We start from the raw sequence: 21,577 nt of genomic DNA on the forward strand, positions 1-21,577 counted from the left end.
TATGTATTTTGAGAGTGGTATGCCCTTGATGTTTGTAAGATAATATGTACTATATAGATCGCCATTCGTGTTATTATTCCTCTTGTACCTAAAAGCCAATATACAAAGAATTCTACTATGCTTTGGCTGCAATGCATTTATCATCTCGCTTAGATGTATGAGCAGCTTGTGATGAGGATTTTGATGATATTGGATCATAAATAGGGGAGGGGGGGCAAGCCAAGTTGTGACATTTTATCATGGAAAAGGTGAAAGAAACCAACATTACAGGAAAAATTTAATAGCGCTTTATTAGTTTATGAGATTATTTCCTTGAAAAAAAGTTCTATGTTAGTTGTATATCTTATATTAATACTTATCATTGTTCATCGGTTGTAAGAAAATTAATGGCTAACATGCCTCGCGCGAGATTGCAATCCTTGTGAAGGGAATGTAACAACACTGCATTATTTCACGAAAAAATTGTGATGAAATATTTTTTTACAAATACAAGAATGAAATCTGAACAAGTATTCAATAATTAGGCATTAATTTATATAATGGACATGATTCGCCGGTTCGTTATGGGTTTGAATATTTAGAGGGAAACATCGGTGAGTGGCGCTGACGTCATTCACGAATCAGCTGATTGGGAATCAAGTGGTTTTCGAAACGCGTTTGTTTGTTTTATGTTGATCATGTTGATGGTAGGATTGGAACCTAATGGAATTGGGAGGGAATTTCTAAGTTCTCTCATCTCCGAAATGTATTTTGATAAGTTGTCTTCCTTTTTTTCTGGTTTGTTTTCTCATCTTTAATTTTGGGACATCGTGTTATTAATCCGTTTTCAGGGAGGGCGTAATCGCGTAATCCTCTATTATTCAAATTTCTTGGCTATGATGTGATGATGTTGACATGTTTTGACTCTGAAGTTTTGTTTTAGCCTAAAGTTAGTATGGTTCGTAAGTTATGAAGAGAGAAATATCTACGTACATGAGCTAGATCATCGGCAGGATACATGGAGATGGAGTAGTCATGCATTCGTGACTATTAATCACGACTTCCCTTGTCCACACATTTTGGCGTGACACAGTATATGGAAATGCCCCACTTTTCAAATCCATTATAAATGGAGTTCGAAGTGTTATTTAACGTTAGCTCACTGCTGTGGGTCGCTCTTCACATCATTCTTCTTCAACCTGCGTCACCTCATGGAGTGTCTGACATGTAGGTTCCTAATTCCCTCTTTCTCTGTAAACACATACCTATTTATGATACTTTGTTACCTAGATTTTTTATTCTCGCTTTCAGAATAAATGAAAAGAATACGACCTGCGCCGATATTCAAACAAAGTTTGCATTGGCTGCGCAAGAATTTACCTATTGTTCCATTAGTAATGCTAGACCCATAACATTTTGTGAAAAATGTGTTGCATCGTACCTGAATGTTTCGATGGCTCACCAGGAAATTTTGAAGGTGAGGCATTCGAGCTACTAACCGAGTGGTTGCTGACTTTTGTATTAGCAATTAAATAATTTTTCTTGTAGGGAAAGGATAATAGTATCAATTGCCGGGATCAATTAATCAACGTTGATCGTCTACAAATTATAGAGACTCTGAATGCTAATATAGAGAAACTGTGGTCCAGAGGAGAATGCAACCGTAAGTGTTATCCTCTTGTTCGCACTACTAATGACCTATTTAATACTAATGATGATTATTACTTCTTAACTCCATGGTTGTAATATTTATGCTGTCATTGTTCCAGGTTGCTTCGAGGAGAGTGCTAATGGGTCCACGACCTCCAATCTTAATAATGTTACCAAGACATTCCAGATGATGAATTCAGTCGTCGCTAAGTGCATCAAAGACAACCAGCCCAAAGACAAACCAGATATTTGTGTAATATGTCGTGATTCGTATGAGAAGTTGAACGAGTTTTACAACGAATTGAAAATATCTGAAAAAAGTCCTTCACGCATATGCATGGATATTGTTGATTCTGTAAGTTGAATGTGGACATGTTTCTGTGTTATATATCCATCCACAGTAAGTTTAATATCAGAAGGCTTATTATATTATTATCATATGACCCCTCATGGAAATTGTCAGTTGATGACCACTGAGAACATAAATAGACTCCATGACTATAAACATTGATTTCTGTCGGTGGGCACTTGTATTTCTCCTGCTTCTCATAGTCATGGAAATTTTTTTCTTGTGTGGCCAGGCAGAAACCAAATTAAGCCAAATTTTAGTCTAATGATCAAATAGATCAAGTTGAATCTTAGGGCCATATTCTCAGTCGACTCTGTATAGGGCCAACGATATGTCATCAGCCTCTACATAAGCCGATCTTGCCCAACATACGCCATAACAAGCCCTACATATGGCCGTTCTTGGAACTAAATGGCCCTTACTTGATGTAGGGTACCAGCCCTATACCCTACAAAAACATGGTGACCATAATAATGCATATCAAGGAGAAAAGCTCTCATGAACCATTTTAAAATGTACACGAGTAAAGGTGAGAGGTAATAATACTACCAAATTATACCCATCATGTCAAATCAATAATAAAATTGGCAAAAGTGTAACGAGTGCAATGTGTCTGCAAATATATATTAATATTGTTCATATTTGGCCCTTGGTATGCTTTTGAGAAACCAGTACTTCGTTTATGTATAAACATAGAAAGCATATTTTTAATTGTCTCATCATCATCACTGGTCAACAATCCTAGGATTGGTTTGACGCAGCTCTCCACTCAGTTCTCCTATCAGCTAATCTTTTCACACCTACGTATTTCTTCTCTTTCACATCTCTCTTTACTTGTTCCATATATTTTGTTTGAGGTCTTCCTTTTCCATTCTTGTCTTCCACTTGTCCTTAGACGATTGTCTTCATCAGGCCATCATGTCTCAAGATGTGGCCTATAAGGTTGTTCCGTCTTCTTATTAAGGTTTTCATGAGGCTTCTCTTCTCTCCTACCCTTCTTGGGACTTCCTCCTTACTAACTCGGTCGATCCATTTGATTTTCATCATTCTTCTGTAGCACCACATTTCAAAGGCCTCTATCCTTGCTTTCTCCGCTGCGGTCATTGTCCATGCCTCACTTCCGTATAGGAGCATACTCCAGATGTAGGTTCTTATAAATTGTTTCTTTACATCCATATTTAAGTTTCCCGCTGTAAGCAGGTCTCTCTTTTGGTGGAACGCTCTCTTCGCCTGGGCTATTCTGCTGATAATTTCTTTCTTGCTTCTCCCGTCACTAGTTATCTTGCTTCCCAAATAACAGAAATCATCCACCTCTATCAGTTTTTGCCTCCCTATTTTAATGTTGGTCTTGACTTCTTCTCTTCTGCTGCATACTAAGATCTTGGTTTTCTTCGTGCTTATTTTCAGTTCATATCTACTCATTACCCTACCCATATTAACCAGAATATTTTTCAAATCCTTCTCTGTTTCTGCTATAACAGCTATGTCATCGGCAAATCTTAGCATGCTAATTTTTTCTCCATGGATATTGTCTCATAATAAACTTAACTATGGAAGGTAAAAGCAAGTGACAAACCTTGATGGTGTAACGTAAGTTCCCACTTAAATAATCATATTTACCTCGCACTTATCATTATCTAATACAGACCGCTTTTGTATTAATTTAAAGACAATATGGTTCTACTTTTGGCTCGATATGAGAGTATTTGTAGCAATAATAATGCACTGACACGACCTGGTGGAAGATTCCGATTGTTTCTATACCTTGAGCTGTTGCCCTAACAGTACACCCGAAAATTATCAGATGTCTTTTCTTAGTTTCATAGTTAGGTCCCAATATGCAACCAGAGTGGAAAATTGGCACTGTGCCATAATGTACGTCATGACCTACGTCATCTTAGAGAACTTGACGATTGAATCACCCCACACCACTTATATAGGGTCGACTGAGAAATTCATGTAGGAGCTTATTGTTATGAAGGGATGGATATGTAGGGTCGACTAAGAATATGGGCCCTTGAGTCAAGCCAGCATGGAGGAAAGATTGATAGGGGTTAATAAGGGGCTTCTCTTATAATTAATGGGAAAGCCTGAAAATTTGGAATAGTGTAGTAGATAGCATAAGACAGTAAGCATAAAGAAAGAACATATCGATGGCTAAGTTCTAACAACACGTATCTCAAAAATAGCAACTTTGCAGGAGAGCAAAAAAAACGATTCATTTAATTTACTTGCACACTGAAATTAAAAACCAAAAGTTCATAAAATGAAAAAGAAGCATTCATTTGCAAATAAAGAGTCGTTCTTTGCTTGTATTTTTATTTTTTTAATGTTATTACACGTTGTTTAAGATACCTGTCTCAAACTGGCCGAATTTTATACATGTGTTGTTAGAACTTAGCCCTGGATATACTCTTCAGGTTCAGAATCACCTCTCTGATGAGTTTCACTTTTCATAACACTCCAAAAGATTGAAATGTGGGAGATGTCTTGGCACCAATTTTATATGTACATTTAGGTATTCAGCTGGTAAGTTTGCATCGAGAAGTTGTGTGAATTACCCTAACCTGTTCCTCCTCCAAATTCACCCCTTAAAACCTATCGTGCCTAACATGTGGGAGATAGGGGTGTGATAGGGGAGAAAATGAGAGAGAGAGATGGAAAGGGGACATTAATTAATTATGTGAGATGATTTCAGTGATTTTTGGATCCCCCCTTTCCCTGCAGTGAGACATTTTGAGATTTGGCTCGACCCCTTCCCCCAACCTCTAATCTCACGTGAGAAAGTGCAAAATGCACATTTTTAGTGTTAATCTATGCTTGTTTATTTAGGATTTATTTTGAAAAATTGTTTCATTATTTTTATTCAACAAGTTCCCTGTCGTGGACTTGTAGACGAATTCACACATTGAGCTGACATGTTTTTCTTTCCTTTTAATACTTGGATGCTTTCCATTTGAGTTTTGGTGTGCATTCGGCTATGCACGCCGTGTCGTTTAGCGTCATATAAGTGGCACCAAAGTAGCTGTGACTGATGGCGTCCCATGAGAGGCCAAAAGAAAGGCTCATTCTGCGGCCATAATGACCAAAGCGGCGTGAAGACGAAGTACATGTTACGGTCATTATGATCAAAGCGGTGCAGAGTGTATTAAGATGTTTAAGACTAGTATTTAATATTACTAAGAACATACATGCTATATACATGATTATTCATGCTATAAACTCTCTTGTTCAGCACTTCTTGAGCTTGTGACAAAATGAAAGAGAATATTGCCTTCCATGTAATGGACACCATGTACATAACAAAAGTAAACAAATAATTAGCTAATGGAAAAAAAAATTCCTATTTTTGACTGCCTGAATCCAGAATAAAATGTCTTAAGTCATTCTAAAATGCTATTATTGCTGAAATAATAGTCTTGTACAATAAAAGCTGATTCCTTGTAGCATTCTGGCAGAAGAGGTAGACAGTCTGGTAGTTTGGTATTCCCTGTGATGTAATATATTTGAACAAGTTTATGACATCTAGTATTTTGGGATTGAAAATTTATATGCTAAGGTCCCTGGATGTTGAATCAGTATCTGATCAGTTGAATTCACCAGTTACAGCCGTTGGGATAAAAACTATGGGTCATAAATCTGAATGATTTTGATGTTTGGAAATTAATATTTATGTTTTGATCAAATATATGTATTTGATTCAATTCTAAAGTGCCTTGCAAAAAAAGTATGCCCACTCAAATTTTGACAGTGGAGAATGTTTTTATGGTTCATGTTATGGTCACAAGTAGAAGAATGGTAAACTTATAACAGAAGAGTTCACCATGTGAATTCCTCATGATTCATGCATTTTAAATCAAACTAATTCAGTGGCAAATTTCTGTGCATTTGTTAATGCCTAAACATTTTTTTCCCAGTGAATTCCTGAATTGGGGAAAAAATGGAGACAAGTCATTAAATTAGTAAATTGGGTTTAACAAACTAAGACTTCAGAATTTAAAGATTTTTCTAAAGATATTTATAATCTGTATATTAATGACATAAATGATAGTATGGCTATTGGAACAAAAAAAGTTACATATTATTCATGTTTTCTAAGTCATGAAAACATTACTAACTGTGGCACCCTCTCTTCAATCCTTGCACTGGGTATTATTTTAGTTATTTACTCAGTGAAAAATAACATTGGATTTGGATTTTATTTCTGTACAAATATACTATGTACATATTTAGTGTTTCATCAAAATGGATTTTTAATGTGTTTTTGATATCTGGATTAGGAAAAAAAGCATTTATTACTGGGTATATAATTAATTAAACTATATACATACATCTGAATAACCTGATTGAAGGTATTTATAAACATTCAATGAATTACAGATGAATGCATCCCGTAGAGAGTGGAGTGAAGACTTGGGCTGCCGGGATAGCCCAGGAACTGATGTACCAGTCATAGTGGCAGCATCCCTCATGAGTGTGGTCCCAATTGTTTTTTATGTCACCTTATGGAAATGGTCAACGAGAGCTACTAGAATTACATAGTGTAAGTGGAAGTAGTAAGAATTTTTATTCAGTTTATTTGAGTGACTAGAATTACTTAGTGTAAGTTGAAGTAGTAAGAATTCTTTTCAATTTATTTTATTGGCAAACCTGATACACTAAAACCTCTTCTGAATACTCAGCTTGATCCTCTTCTGCACCTCCATTCTGTGAATATCATAAACTTATGACAGGTGATAGTTATCACAGGGGAGAATTGACAGCTAGTGAGGTCAAGTGAGGTATAAGAAAAAAATATAACTGTGAACTTCCGGCTTGACTTTGTGAAATCTCTCCATATTGGAAATAAAAGAGTGAAACTTTGTCAGATTCACTTTGACAGGTCTGAAGATGTAACTACGTTACGGAACCTGGGTCGTGCCCATATTAATATGATTCGCGATTCCAGCCAAGGGAGACACCACCTGGCGGAGAACGCTCGCAACAGAGGAACGATGGTCATGACGGGGCAGTGCTATGAAGAATAGTGTATATAAGACCTTAACACTGTTTTATTGAGTAGTTACGGGGTGATACCTACTTTTTGGTTTCAAAGAAATTACTACCGTTACTTGAGGTTAAATATTCGTTAATTCTACGACCCTGTAATAACTGCAGCACAAGTTGATTTGTTTAAAAGCGAGGCGACGGCTGTTGTTCCTGCACGTAGGTAGGAGCAGAAAGCTCTTGTTTAGGACGATTTTAATGGAGATACGCTGGGTTTACATGCTACAGCTATTATTATAGTGTTATTTCAATTGAAAATCGTTCATGTGTCAGGTTACGCTGAATAAAAGTAGAAAAATATCCAATGCATCAAAGTACCCGATATCCGTGATCGCGGTTTTTGAGATTTTAAGTATAACATACTCAATATCTACATTGCCATTATTATGAGCGGGATGGTATTTGCCCGTTTTATTCTGATAAATGCTTTTTTTCTTCTGTGCGCGATGTGCTAATGAACGATTGACCTAAAGTTGCTGAGTAAAGTAATTCAAGATGACGTTAAGTATCAATAGCAAGGAGGATGAACCTACTGTACCATTGAAAGAACGATTTTTAACAGCGTATCACGATGCAAATTAGTAATACAGTGGAACCCCGATTTATCGTTCCCGCATTCATCGTTTTCCCGCATTCATCGTTCGCCGCTCCTGGTCCCAAATTAAGTTCCATAAAGACAATGTAATTTTTTCCCGCATCTATCGTTCCCCGAAGTATCGTTTTCCCGCATTTATCGTTTGAAGATCGCGGTCCCGTCGAATAATTTTCCCGCATTCATCGTTTGATAAAAATGAGACGAAGTGTTTACTACGTGTTATTTATGGCTAATTACGACAGACACATAGTTTGAATCTTCCCCAGGACATTGAAATGCGATAGGGAGAAGCAGAGTGCCGTGGGATAGTTACATAAGCGCATTTCCCAAGATTCGGTATCCCCCCTCCCCGGTTGAAGCTTTCTTCTTCTCCGAAAAAAAAAAAGGTCCCAGCTCGATCAGGGATCGTATTACGACGACCTTAGCTTCGAAAGAAAATATCAAGTTACTCGAGAACAAAAGAAACCTTTTTCACGCCTCCCCCTCTCTCGACCGCTAACTTTTTTTTAGCCGACTCGCTTCAAAGGTGGAGGTCAACTGCTGCATGAATCACCTATTAGCCCAAAAGGTATCTAAAAATCAATTTCGGCAATTGGTATTATACTTTTATTATATTGAGATATTAGTTATGTGCACGTAATTTAGTAAAGATTGATACCAAACACGACGTATTTCTAACGTTATTTAAGCATTTTAAGCAAGGAAATAGTTGGAATAATACGATGGTGATTTCTGGCGAATATGTACCGATATCCTCGCAGCTGATAGTGAGCTTCACGGAAGTTGATGCGATTTTTTTCGAAAACAATTACGAGTCTGGTTACAATTTACGAGTTATGCTACAAGTTTCAATTGTCTGAGTTGCTAACGAAGCGATGTCTTCTCAGGATATTTTGTTTCTCTCGACTAGCAATCTGAATTCATCTGCTCATCTAGAGCTACGCTACTTATTGTTAGAAATGAGTGGGTAAGTTGCCTTCTCTATAGGATAAAAAATTTAATTGCGCAGTCATATGGTCATGCTTCACCCTCTGCAGTAAGCTCTGCCTACGCCGTACGCGATAGCATTAGTGCCGAACTTCACCTCGTACGAGTGGTTCCGTACTTTCCGGGGTGGGTTGACTTAAAACTAGCGAGTGTTTTCCGTGTGGGTTCAATGGAGTCCGGTTTCATTTTTATTAGTTTTATTCTTATTCGTCTTCGGACCATGGCCCTTCCGAAGATACAAGTGAGAACTTTAAAAGATGGACTCAAAATAATTGATGATGAAGAAAAAAATCCGGGCTAGAATGCGTGAATATTGCAGAACGCCTCGGTTTGTCCGGTAGCACATCACGGCAGGGGTGGGGGTAGAGCGAGATCCCAGGTGAAAACAAGAAGTGGGATGAAGCCGAGGATCAGGTGGGCGTGCCGCTGACGATTAACGCCACATTGCCTCAATCATATTAAAAATTTCATTGCTAGAAAGGAACATTTCCAATAATAAACTATTTTTGGCCTTCTTGATCCATCTCATAACCAATCACTGCGACGGCGAAATCAGTTGTTTGAGGCATAACACGCACATTTCTCGCGTAAATACGTGTACTTGAAATGGCATTTGATGGATAAGAATGTTTACAGTGAAATAGCAGTGAAAATTCCGAGTTGAGTTCAAAAATTTTTTAGCAAGGCGGCTTGTTCCCTTAGGATATTAGAAAGAGAGATAAGTCGAATCAACAATATGACCTAAGTTTTTCGATAAAGTAATAATATTCCTGAAATCAGCTGAAATCTCGTTTGAATCCATTAACACATTCAGTGCGGATGACATATATATATGTCATGAGGGCTTTTCCACTCAGGCGGATGACATAAATGTATGTCTTCGGGAGTACGTTTTTCCGCTGGTCACTAGGGTGCTCCGAGCGTGCCTAGCGTTACTTTTTCACCCTCCCGCAGTTCGGGATTGACCTTACACCATTGCGGAAGTGTCCGTTTCTAGTTCTACGTGTTCCTTCATTTTTAGTGTTTTTTTGTTTACTTTACTGCTGTTTTTGGAACAATTTGGCAGGTTGAGATTTTTCTTTTCATTTCCTTCGTCTCTTTTTCATCATTCTTATCGTAAATATCATTATCATGTCTTACATATGGATTATTCTTTTAAATTTGCTTTTTTTTTACCTTTATTTTTAATTTATTCATATTTTATGTGCTATCACAAAAATTATGATTAGACTAACTTTTTTATTGAAGATATTTATCCCCGTTTCATACTCACTACATTATAAAAAAAATGATCTTAGTGCGGTGCTTCAGTTAATGATGTTATATTTGAATTTCTTTTGCTAGGAACATTTTTTATTAATGCAAATTACGTTTATCCTGGGTGATTTTCTTTGGGTCTTTTTCCTACTTTTACTGCATATTTTCTCATTCGTTTCCCTAGGTCAATTACCAATCCTCTATTCATTTCTATTTTATTTCATTTTCTGAGTTATTCATACGTGTTGGGTTTGTTGCGGATTTTCTTCCTTTTCATAAAAAATAACATATTAATGGCGTATGCAACACTGCATTACATTATATACAGTATTGGTCTGTATTTTTTTACTTGTTTATTTGTTTCCTTAGCTTTGTAAACGAAATTGCGGAAAAAAATAGACTCAGAGGTATTTTAAGCATTACGGCATTTTACCATTATTTATTCCCTTGAAATAGTATTTTTATCTTATTTTTTAATTTATTCATATCTTATGTACAACCACAAAAAATATTATCAGACTTAGTTTTTGTTAATAACGTGTATTCCCGTCTCAAAACTTACTATTTTATTCAAAAATGTTTCCATGCGGTCCAAAAGGTCGTATTTTATACTTTATTAATAATTTTAAAATAATTATTGCAAATTACGTTTTTTTACATAATTTGGGTTTTTTTCCTAATTTTACGGCATATTTTCTCAGTCATTGCTCCGCATCAATTACTTGTCCTCTGATCATTATGGTGTTTTCATTTTGTAGGTCATTAATACATTCTAGTGTTAGGTACAGATACAGTCTTAATTTTCATAAAAACTAAGGTATTAATCACATATGCAACACTCCATTACACAAATTGTACTATTTTGCTGGATAATTTTTAAGGCTCAAGGTTGGAGTCCCTCCCTACCAGCGGCACTCCCAGAGATTATTTCAACTTGCAAATGATATTTTCTTTGAAATAATCCTCTCATAGACGGAGAAAAATGCTGTAAGCATTTTCCTCCAAAATCCTTCACCAAGGGCCTTCACTAAGGGCATAATGGATTGGAAGCTGTTAGACAGGGAGAACTGGAAACTTGGCTGGGCCTTCTTCTCCACATGGGCGCAATTAGGGTTAACACGATTTTTAACTATTGGAGGTCAGAATTAGTGTGAGTACCGATATTCGAGAGAAAATGTGCCGTGATAGGTTTTTAGGAATGATGCAGGCTCTTCATTTCTCCGCTAACCGTGAAGGCATCCGAAGGACAGTGACTGCAATTTGCCCAGAATGTGAAGGTCAACCAAGGCCTTGCTTTCAAATATATCATAAACATTTGTGAGAATTTTTATTGAAATGTTTCAATTTTGCAATAACTCTGAGGTAACATAGATTTTAAAAAATGTTTATCCCATAAATTTATATTTTTCTTGCCGTTCATTGTGTGTTCTACTTCTGTGACTTGAAAAAATTAAATCTACGGCCGTTGAAACAAAAAAAATACACGTAAAGACTAATTCCAAGATATTTCCGCCATTAACCTAAGGAATCAATGGTAGAAGAAGTATTATAAACGGAAATATGAAAAGTTCACTCCTTCATACAAGGAAAATTGCATGTGTGTAATGCGGGTTGCGTGAATTGTCAATTACTGGTGACGGGTGGCATACATGTATGTCATTAGGGTTTTTTACTAATTGCTTGAAATAGAAACAAAAAAAATTGCAAATTCTGTTGTATTACTTCCAAGACCACCGTTATGAAGCAAAATCAACCTTCCGTCACTGGAGGTTTCGGTGAAAATATCATCCGCATTGAATGTGTTAATGAATGTCATAATTCGCAAAAATCCAGCGGATCCTGGGACATAGGCAACCCGGACAACCATTCCCGCATTTATCGTTTTCCCGCATTCATCGTTCTTTTCATCCATCCCCCTGAAAAACGACAGATCGAGGTTCCACTGTATATGCAATGTTGGTAAACATTATTTGCTTATTTTGATGTATTCCAGGCGTAAATTCAGCAGCAGTAGTAGAACTATCGTCTCCATGATTTAACTAAGAACAGCGAATAAACGATGATGTGAATCAACAGTAAAGATCTTTAAGGCGTCCTCAAATTTCTAAATCATAACAAACAATTTCATTTCCCAATTTTAAATCATATCACATAACTATTTAGTTCATTTCTTATCCGGGATTATGATAATAATATAGGTGAACACAGCAATCCACATCAGTGAAGCAGACGGCTGTGGCACCCAAAAATAACACGAAAACTGCCTGAAATGGATTATGGTTCCATGTATTGAAGCGGCAGGTTGTGTATGAAATACTACTAAGTTCTTTTGAAGTGTATTACATGGAAATAGCAAGGAAGTAACGCAACACGATTTGGATGAATGCAAGTCAAGAATAAAACTTGACTCGTAATGTTTAGGTACTACAATATAAACACCTTTAGTTACGTCGTCAAGTAGTTTTCTTCAGTTTTAGATCATCTCACGGACAAAAGAGGCCGAGAACTGCACCGTACGAAGGTTTAAAAGAATATTTCGATCTTATTAGCTCTTGATATTATGGTTTATGTTCTCTCTGTACGCCAATGCTTTATGATTGTTTTGATTTTACCATCACTCTGGCGGCCATATTGGAAATTGACGTCACTGACAGCAGCGCCGCCATCGGTCATTTGAGTCTCGAATAGTGAACCTGACAAAGTTTTACTCCTTTTATTACTATTCTCTACTATTTCCAATATAAGGAAAAAGCTTAGTGAAAACACATTCATCATCATCATCATCACTGGTCAACCACCCTAAGATTGGTTTGACACAGCTCTCCACTAATTTCTCCAATCAGTTAATCTTTTCACAACTACGTTTTTCTACTCTTTCATATCCTTTTCCTGTTCCATATACATATTTTGTTAGAGGTCTTCCTTTTTTGTTCAACTAACCATCCACTTGTCCCTCGACGATTGTCTTCATCAGGCAATCATGTATCAAGATGTGGTCTATATGGTTGTTCCGTCTTCTTATTAATGTTCTCATGAGGCTTATCTTCACTCCTACTCTTCGTAGGACTTCCTCATTACTAACTTGATCAATCCATTTGATCTTCATCATTCTTTTGTAGCACCACCTTTTGAAGGCCTCTATACTTGCTTTCTCCACTGCTGTCATTGTCCATGCCTCACTTCCGTATAGGGGTATACTCCAAATGTAGGTTCTTTTGAATTGTTTCTTTACTTCCATGTTTAAGTTTCCTGCTGAAAGCAGGTCTCCTTTTGGTGGAATGCTCTCTTCGCTTGGGCTATTCTGATGATAATTTCCTTTTTCCTTCTCCTATCGTTAGTTATCCTGCTTTTCAATTAACAGAATTCATCCACCTCTACCAGTTTTCTCTTCCCCATTTTAATGTTAAGTCTTGAAAACACATCAATGAGGAATAAATAAACATCACCCAACAATACCTGCCTCCGAAGGCCCTTTTTGGTGACATCTTGGCTGGAATATTTGGGCAGCACACAAGCAAACGGATACTGCAGTAAGACATCACGAGGAGAACTGTATTAGCAAAGGTGTTCATCAAAAGGAAAGAGCTAATTAAAGAATCGTTATGTATGAGTTTAAAGAAAAGGCTTGTGAAGAGCCTTGAACTGGAGTTCAGCACTTAATGGTTGGGAAACATGGACCCAATGTGTTTTGGACATTTGCCTTTCTTTTTGGAGAAGATCACTTGTTTTGGTCAAACTCGTACATCATGTGACCGTGTCATATTTTCCAAGAATTCTTAGTATTTTCTTCTATGGCCCTTCTCCGTAAAGTGTGGTAGCCCTGGTAAAGGTAGTTTGGTGCAATTGTGATTATCAGATTTTGTGTGGCGACTCACAAAATAAAGTGTATTTCAGGATATACAGTAGCACAACCTGTGATTTTTTTCTCCTTTGTCGCATGCACAAATTTTATTCTAGTTGTCATCGCATTACATGTATGCAAATGATTCTGAGCCTTGTTTTTAGGAAATAAGTTAGTGGGAAGGGTTTCCATCATCCAAGTGGTGAGAAGCTTGAGGTTAAGTCACTGTGGCTTTTAGGTCTTCAGGCATTGAGCCCGTTGGCCATCAGTGAAAGGGTTGCAAGCTCTGGCTCTTTTGTTTGGGAAACGGTAAGGCTTGGCTTATTTTTCAAAACAGAATGAAATGTTTGTAACATATGCTTCATGGAATCTAAAATACTATACTCTAATAAATTAAATTTTGCACCTAACTCCTGTAAGAGTAAACATGATATTTTATGTTATCTATGGTAAAATTTTTTTGCTACTTTTGTCTAGTCTGACGCCCTCTCTGATATATTGGATGGCATGGCAAAGTGAGCACGGAAAGGGCACCCGTGAGTGCCCTTGCCTACTCCCCTATAGTGGCACTCAATGGCAGGCAAGGCAGCAACTTCCCTACTGCTGCTTGGTCTCTTGTTTCTAATAGCCCTGGAGTCATTCTTTAAGTGCTTGTCTCCAACAATGTGTATCTTTGTTTAGTCTGTCTTGCTTACTTCTTAAAACCATCTAAATTTCTTAACATCATTTGAATCATGAAGGATGCCCCTCTTGGGAAAATTATGGTCAATTCTCATTTGAATATATCCATGAAATTGGGAAACATCTCAAGAAGCATATAGGATAAATTCTGGAAGGTTGCATGATTTATGGGCTGGTAATTCCCTGTTCGAAGATCACTCTTTGTCACATACTTATAAGGGTGTGATTGTTCTTATTGTGTAGAGTATGATATTTGCTTCAGATTAATTAATAATTCTATTTCTTATCTGTTGCAGGCTTTTGACTGATAAATGAGACTATTCTCAGTGCTGGAGACTTTTTATACTGTGAGGTGTGCATCAGGAGTGTTCCAAAGTGGTTTTCTGATGCATTAAGACGATAGATGATTCTTATAGTATATATTTTTCCAAAAGTTCAATTTGTCAAAAGACTGACAGACACTGAGTGATTTATACATGTTCAGCTTGAAACAAATGTATTAAAAAAGACAATATAAATTTACACCTATTAAAGTGAAGAAGGTGGTTCAATATGGACCATAGTCAATTCTCACTTTAAATATCAAATTATTTTATAAGTTCAGACACTCTTATAAGTGATACACTAGTTTGCCATTCTTGGATTGATGTTACACAGTCACTTTAAATTACTACGATTAGAAACACCGGCAGACACTGGTAAGGCTACATTTGCTATCACACTGAAAGAGAGCACCGTCACAGAGACTGGTGGTCACATGTAACCACTGAAGTTTGTGTCAAGCAAATGAGGACACACTAACGGCTAGTCGAAGATGAAATACAGGTATGTTGAAGGGGGAGGAAGATGAATGTAGAAGGGAGAATCTGCACTGCAATTTATCACCTGAACCCTATTTCTTTTGGTGGGGGTCACACACTCTCACTTGCCATTGGTGAAAGCCCAAAGCATGGGACATGCAACTGTTTTTCCTAGCAGCAGTTGCTGATTGTGTCATCGGTGTCGTGGCTTCTTAATGCCCTTCTTAATTCGATGAAGTGGTTTAGATTCCTTGCTTAATGAGTCTTTGGGAGGGATGAGGAGATTTGTTGGCTCACTGGTACCATTTACAGTACCATTGTTATCATTGATGTTTTTTCCTGAATCCTTGCTATTGTCCTCACTTCCACTATTACCAGTTTGTGATTCAGTTTCACTGCTGCGATCTGAAATAGCAATAAAAAAAAATGGTGATAGCCCATAGAGAGATTTCATCATGTACATTCGTGCACCTTCATTGAGGATGCAATGTAAATTCAGCTATTCAACGACATTATCCAATATTGTTAACAGCAAAGAAAATAAAATCAACTACTGCTTTACCTTTATCTTGAGGAGGATCCACAAGTCCACTCACAGCCTTGAAAATAAGACAGATCACTCTCTTTAGTATGATACTATCAAATATTTAGCATGTACATCAACAAGCACCTACATCAAGTTTCAGCCCCAGGAAGTAAATGATATCAGTATCATGCATTGCTTCCACACCATCTTTTGAGATGTCACATCAGTGCATTTTTTCAATGCTCTCTATTTCTACCAACTTCTATTTTAAGGATGGGCACTTGCCACATCAGCATAAAATTGTGGAAGGCGAGGATGAGAACAAATATGAATACATACATAAATAATCAGTTAAATATTTTAAATGTTGTAAATAATGACAAATGCTGAATAAGTGCATATACATATTAGGAAACGGGTGGAAGAGCTAAAACAGAAGTACAAAACCAGCTGGATTATGACCTAATTCAAATGAACTTCTAACGATACAAAGCTATGCGAGCATTAATACAATTGCTTTGGGGCTGAATCTACCTTTCCTGGTTCTGACTATGGTGGGTAAGGCATATCTAGCCTTCTGTATATTCCCCCAATGGCAGTGGATAGGAGCTATGCTAGAGGACTTTTTTTTAGAGGCCCTCCCAGCATAGTGCCCTAAGAATGTGGCAGTGGTCCAGTGTCAGGACTCAAGTGCAGCTAATTTCTAGGTTTTTGCATCCTGAGCATTAGGGGGAGGCCAGTGTCTAACAGAGACATCAGGGAGGGACACGGAGATGGTGCCAATCCCATTTTCCTCAGCTCTCTGATTTTACGTCAGCGGATGAGGTGGTGTAACACATGAAATTTATGCATTTTACATAAAACTGCACACAGACAGATCATAAGTGGTGGGCCAAGTTGCAAATAGTGGCCATTATATGTGGTTCCACCCACTCTGTTGAGAGAATGATCCACCGGTGGGTAAGAGGAATGAGTGACAAAGTTTCGTCCTGGAGTCCTGGACGGCATGACCTGCTGGTGTGTAACACTCAGTCCCAAAGGTTACTGTGAATAGTATGGACACACTAAGTTTTATGTCTCTCATTTCCAATTTCACTAAATTGTGACTTGCAAAATGAAGAGAAATGGTAAATTTGCCATCGTGTAAGGACAAATATGGATGTGATCCACTTGAGGGTCATGCTACAACAAACATATTGATCTTATAAAAGAGAGCCACTTGATAATAAGCCGTGAATGAGCACACACACACAGAACAAATTGCAGCACATTTTCTCAGTATGGGAGTATGAAGGAACACAAAGGGAATAATTATAAAAAACGCCATTGCTTTGCTTTTCCTAATATCTATTTCCATGACTGTCAACACACTAATAGTGAAGATGCATTTTACTTTGTTCATTACTGAAAATTCCTTTGACAACTTCATAGTTAAAAATTCCTCATACACAATAACACGAGGAAACTGTACAAAAATAAGGTAGATGAAAGCCTACAGGTCTTCAATGGACCTGCAATTTCCCAATATCTCCAATTCTCCATAAAAATAAATGAAACCCCTACTGCCAATCATAGATTTATCATTCCATATCAATTCAACCTAATAGTGTAATATCACTACCAACTGTCTCAGATAATGTAGAACTTCGTGCATTTCATCATATTACAATCATAAGAACAAACCCTAAATTTTATTGATCAAACCCCAATTCTTAAGCCTCTAAACCTGCAATTTCTCTAGGTTATAGTCTGGTACATATTATCAAATCGCCAATTTTCATCTGATGATCAATTACTTTAAGATTTAGGACTTATTTCAATTCTAAATAAAATTTATATGGGAGAAAGCACTGCAATGACAACTACAATGAAATACAATAAATACAGTACTTGATCATGGGTGGCACCTCGATTGCTGCCATAGCCATTGCAGATGACAGCTTATGATCGAATTAATAAGTGACACTTATCAATAACCTGCATAACCTCTAGACAAAAGGGATAATTGAGCTTCAGAAAACTGTCATTTGCAAGCAGAAAAAAATTATGCATTCATCACAGTGCACAAACATGAAGGACATACATCAATTCTTAGCCAATTAATATAGGATCATGTAAAAATAAATAGAGGTGAAACTTAGAATGATGGTTGAGACGACAGCAACCAAATGATTGCAGTCATCATGTAGCCAATTATAAAGAAGGATTTAAAACACCAGATGGCACAAGCACCAATGCCTTGGACATGCATTACTCAAGAATAAAATGGTTCAGCCTATAAAGAGAAGTATGTATCATGCAGTGAACCAGTGGCGTAGCTAAGAATATGCTTCTGGGGGATGGGATGGCGATCGCCCCCCCCCAAGGCAATGGGGGATCTGGGAAAATTTTTGGAAAATGACAAGCCTGGAAATACATTTTACATCATTTTGGTACTAAAAATTTAACTTAAAGCAGATGCAGTTATTTTTAGTTTAAACTAGACAATAGTTTATAATAATTCTTTTGCTTCTCCCAGGCCCTGGGAAGGATCTATTCCCTCATCCCCCCATAGTTATGTCACTGCAGTGAACTATCCACAACATTTTTATGGGACCCTACCCTTCATGTATGGTATAGTAATTGGTGGAGGCGACCAACAGCACAGGTCACTTTTGCCATGAGGGAAGGGTGGAGAGAAACCGCCAAGGGGACCATGGCTTAACGTCCCATCCAATGGACAGAATGCTACACTTGAAGTGCCCTCCAAAAGGCACTCAAGCAGAGATCGGGAAGCCTCTGAAATATCTCTGCCATAACCGGGAATCGAACCAGGACCCATTGGGTGGGAAGCCAGTTCTCTAGCCACCACACCAACCAGATCCCTTCCTTCATGTTTTCATCCCTCCAAATACATATGACAGTGCTACTCAGCCAAATATGCTGGTAATAATGTTTCAAATATCAGTTAATTATCAATGTCTTCGATTCACTTTGTTTTAAAATATTAGTAGTTATTGTCAATGCAATAGTATCAAATTACTGTCATTCATTTATTGTGTTTTGAATTGTCAGTTAGCAGAAATTGTTAGAGAAGCGTGGGGCAAGTTGGAAGCTGGAGTGAAAGTGGGAGGAATGATTTTTAAATCGGTATGGTTCGCATATGATCAGGCGCTGATTAGCCAGTCAGCAAGGGGACTACAGGCTCTAGTGGATGCGTTGAACAAGCGGTGCGAGGAGTATGGGATGAGGATTAATCACAAGAAGACTAAGGTAATGCGGTTTTGTTAAGTATCGCGAGTGAGGAATGTGAGACTCAAGATAAAAGTAGGTGGGGAAAAACTTGAGCAGGTAGAGCAATTTAACTATTTGGGCAGCACATTAGAGGAAAATGGACACAGTAGCAAGGACATCAGGAAGCGAAATGCACTGGCAAAGGAGGCGTTCAAGAACAGGAAGAAGCTTCTGAGAGGATCATTATGTAAGAGTTTAAAGAAAGGGTTAGCGAAGAGTTTGATCTGGAGTGCAGCTCTCTACGGTGCGGAAACGTGGACACTGAGGGAAGATGACGAGAGGAGATTGGAGGCATTCGAGATGTGGGTATGGGGATGAATGGAGAGGGTGAAATGGACGGAGAGGAAAAGGAATGACGAAGTGCAGGACATGGTTGGCGAGAAGAGGCAGCTTTAAGATGAGATACGGATGAGACAAGGTATGGATGGAGGGAGTACTTAGCCGGGAGGGGATGTTGAAAATGGTGTTAGAGGGTAGAATGTTAGGGAAAATAGGGAGGGGAAGGAAAAGAATAGGATTTTTAGATAGATTAAAAGGGAGTAGGCCTTACAGTGAATTGAAGAAAGCAGTGCTGGAAGGAAAGGGAGGCTCCCAGATCACTTCTTTAATACTACATGGAAATCTACCTTAATCAGTAGAATACTATATAAAAAAATGAATAAAAGTAATTGTTACTGTCAATCCATTAATCTAACGCGTTGATTTAATTTATTCTCAAGTATAAATTGTTGTTATTGCTAATTTAAATGAATTAAATCTTTCTCTTTAACCTAACCTGCACAAAATAACTAAATTTATGAGCAGTCGACAAACCGCTTGCTGATTTGACAATCCATTGTCGTCTGCTACAGGATGCTAAAGCGAAGTAGTTTCCCATCCGTGATCAATATAAATAACGTTTTAATTGTATTTGCTTTTCCCTGAATCTAATACCGATTAGAACTTGAAATAAATTAAGAATCCAAAATTTGGTGATCATGGACAAAAACTGGACAATGGATATAACCCTACTGCAACCACTCCTTGCTTCGCCAATAAATACGCCATAATTATCAAGGCACACCGGTGTATTATAATAATGCTATTTCATTATTTGTTATATCCAATCAAATTTGACAGCAATGAACACATGAATGAAAGTTGGAAAAAAATATGAGAATAGCCTCTGTTGAGACATGCAGCTATTTGTAACATTAAATGCTTGAAATTGCAACAACAATTTTCCAATAAAATTTATAGCATTAATAATAATGGTGTTCATAAGATTGTGCTCCACCCCTCTCTTACTATTGTCAACAAGGTGATGATATGAAATAAACAATTCTTAAGTGACCCATCATCAAAACCTCACCACCTCGAAATAGGTGTTCTGCAAGTAATTTCAAAGGCAGATAAACGCAAAATTCTATAGACTTCATGTATACTCTCGTATAGAGAAAAAAATTTGATTAAAAATATAAACAACATTAATTCATTCATTACTTCTCCAGTTTTATTCATGCTCACTATTATGCATCAGTGTATCAAATTTCATAATGTGTAAATATGTGGCCTCTGAGATTTCTTTACAGAACGTGTATACAATATTACACATAAACCTGCTATTAGCAAGCCATGGGTATTTTCTTTGTCACAACCATCCAACCAGTCTGTAAACATCATTCTTTAACTAAGCAGAAATGAGATAGTAAAAACTACTTACAGCCATTGATGTAATAGAAGATTTTGAAAATAGTCTTTCAGCTTCTTTAAACTTTCTATTCCTCTTGTCAGCTTTACTGTTTGTATTCTTATTGCTTGCTAAGTAGCGGTCCCATCCTCGAATAATATTTCCATATAGTTGGGTGTCTTCTAAATAGCTGCCTTCAAATGCATAAATCTGCCTTTCTAGATTTGCTAGGGTTTCCTGTAAAATTATTTAATTACACTTTTGTAACAATACATTTTTTGATAGTGCCAAGCATAACAACTACATTTGACAATATGAAATAACCATCCATATCGAGTTCAAAGTAAATTTATTTTAGATGAAAATCAATTACTACGTAAAAATAAGAGAAACTTACAGCGATTTCTGCCTTTCTCTTCACTAATTCCGCTAATTCTGCCCTTGTATCAATTGTTGTTGGTGCTTTCGCCGCCATTTCTGCGATTTGAGTTGGCGATAGATCGAATTGTTCTGGAATCGGAAATGTGGTAACTATCGATGCCTTGGTATCATCGATACCTATCGATATATTTGTCTATCGCTGTTCATGCCACCTGAAACTAGTGATGAGCGGAACTGTGATTTTCGGATCACTTCGTTACCTGCGACTGCTACTCATCAGTAACGGTGATTCTTAACTGTGATTGCGATCACCGAGGTGAATCACTCTTTAAAGTCATCGGTGATTTGTGGCGCTGCTATTCCTGCTACTTTGTCCAATTCCAAGGAATGAGCTCTTCTCAATAGGAACAAATAAACTTATAGAAAGTTGTAAAATTAGACAAAATATTTTTTTGAGGGAATAGTTCTGATTCCGAGTTTATATTACAACAATAAAGTAAATTTGATGTGGTAGAAGAATTGATAAGGGGCAATCATTTTTTG

The 21,577-nt window shown here is 37.3% G+C and overlaps 2 protein-coding genes across 2 annotated transcripts; one reads left to right on the forward strand and one right to left on the reverse strand.

Annotated features, from left to right (window-relative positions):
• Positions 1-649: 649 nt before the first annotated feature.
• On the forward strand, positions 650-14,952 carry LOC124161120 (osteopetrosis-associated transmembrane protein 1). The gene is made up of 7 exons (XM_046537339.1): positions 650-777; positions 923-1,206; positions 1,291-1,456; positions 1,528-1,642; positions 1,749-1,984; positions 6,359-6,521; positions 14,682-14,952. Exons 2-6 carry the CDS (start codon positions 1,109-1,111, stop codon positions 6,518-6,520), a joined length of 777 nt encoding a protein of 258 aa, XP_046393295.1. The 5' UTR covers positions 650-777; positions 923-1,108; the 3' UTR covers position 6,521; positions 14,682-14,952.
• LOC124161121 (chromatin modification-related protein MEAF6) lies at positions 14,790-21,218 on the reverse strand. The gene is made up of 4 exons (XM_046537340.1): positions 21,051-21,218; positions 20,687-20,890; positions 15,748-15,784; positions 14,790-15,590 (listed from the first exon to the last, which is right to left on the reverse strand). The coding sequence occupies exons 1-4, from the start codon at positions 21,126-21,128 to the stop codon at positions 15,379-15,381; spliced, it is 531 nt and encodes a 176-aa protein (XP_046393296.1). The 5' UTR covers positions 21,129-21,218; the 3' UTR covers positions 14,790-15,378.
• Positions 21,219-21,577: the final 359 nt, after the last annotated feature.

Source organism: Ischnura elegans, chromosome 6 (assembly GCF_921293095.1).
Source record: "Ischnura elegans chromosome 6, ioIscEleg1.1, whole genome shotgun sequence".
NCBI lineage: Eukaryota > Metazoa > Arthropoda > Insecta > Odonata > Coenagrionidae > Ischnura > Ischnura elegans.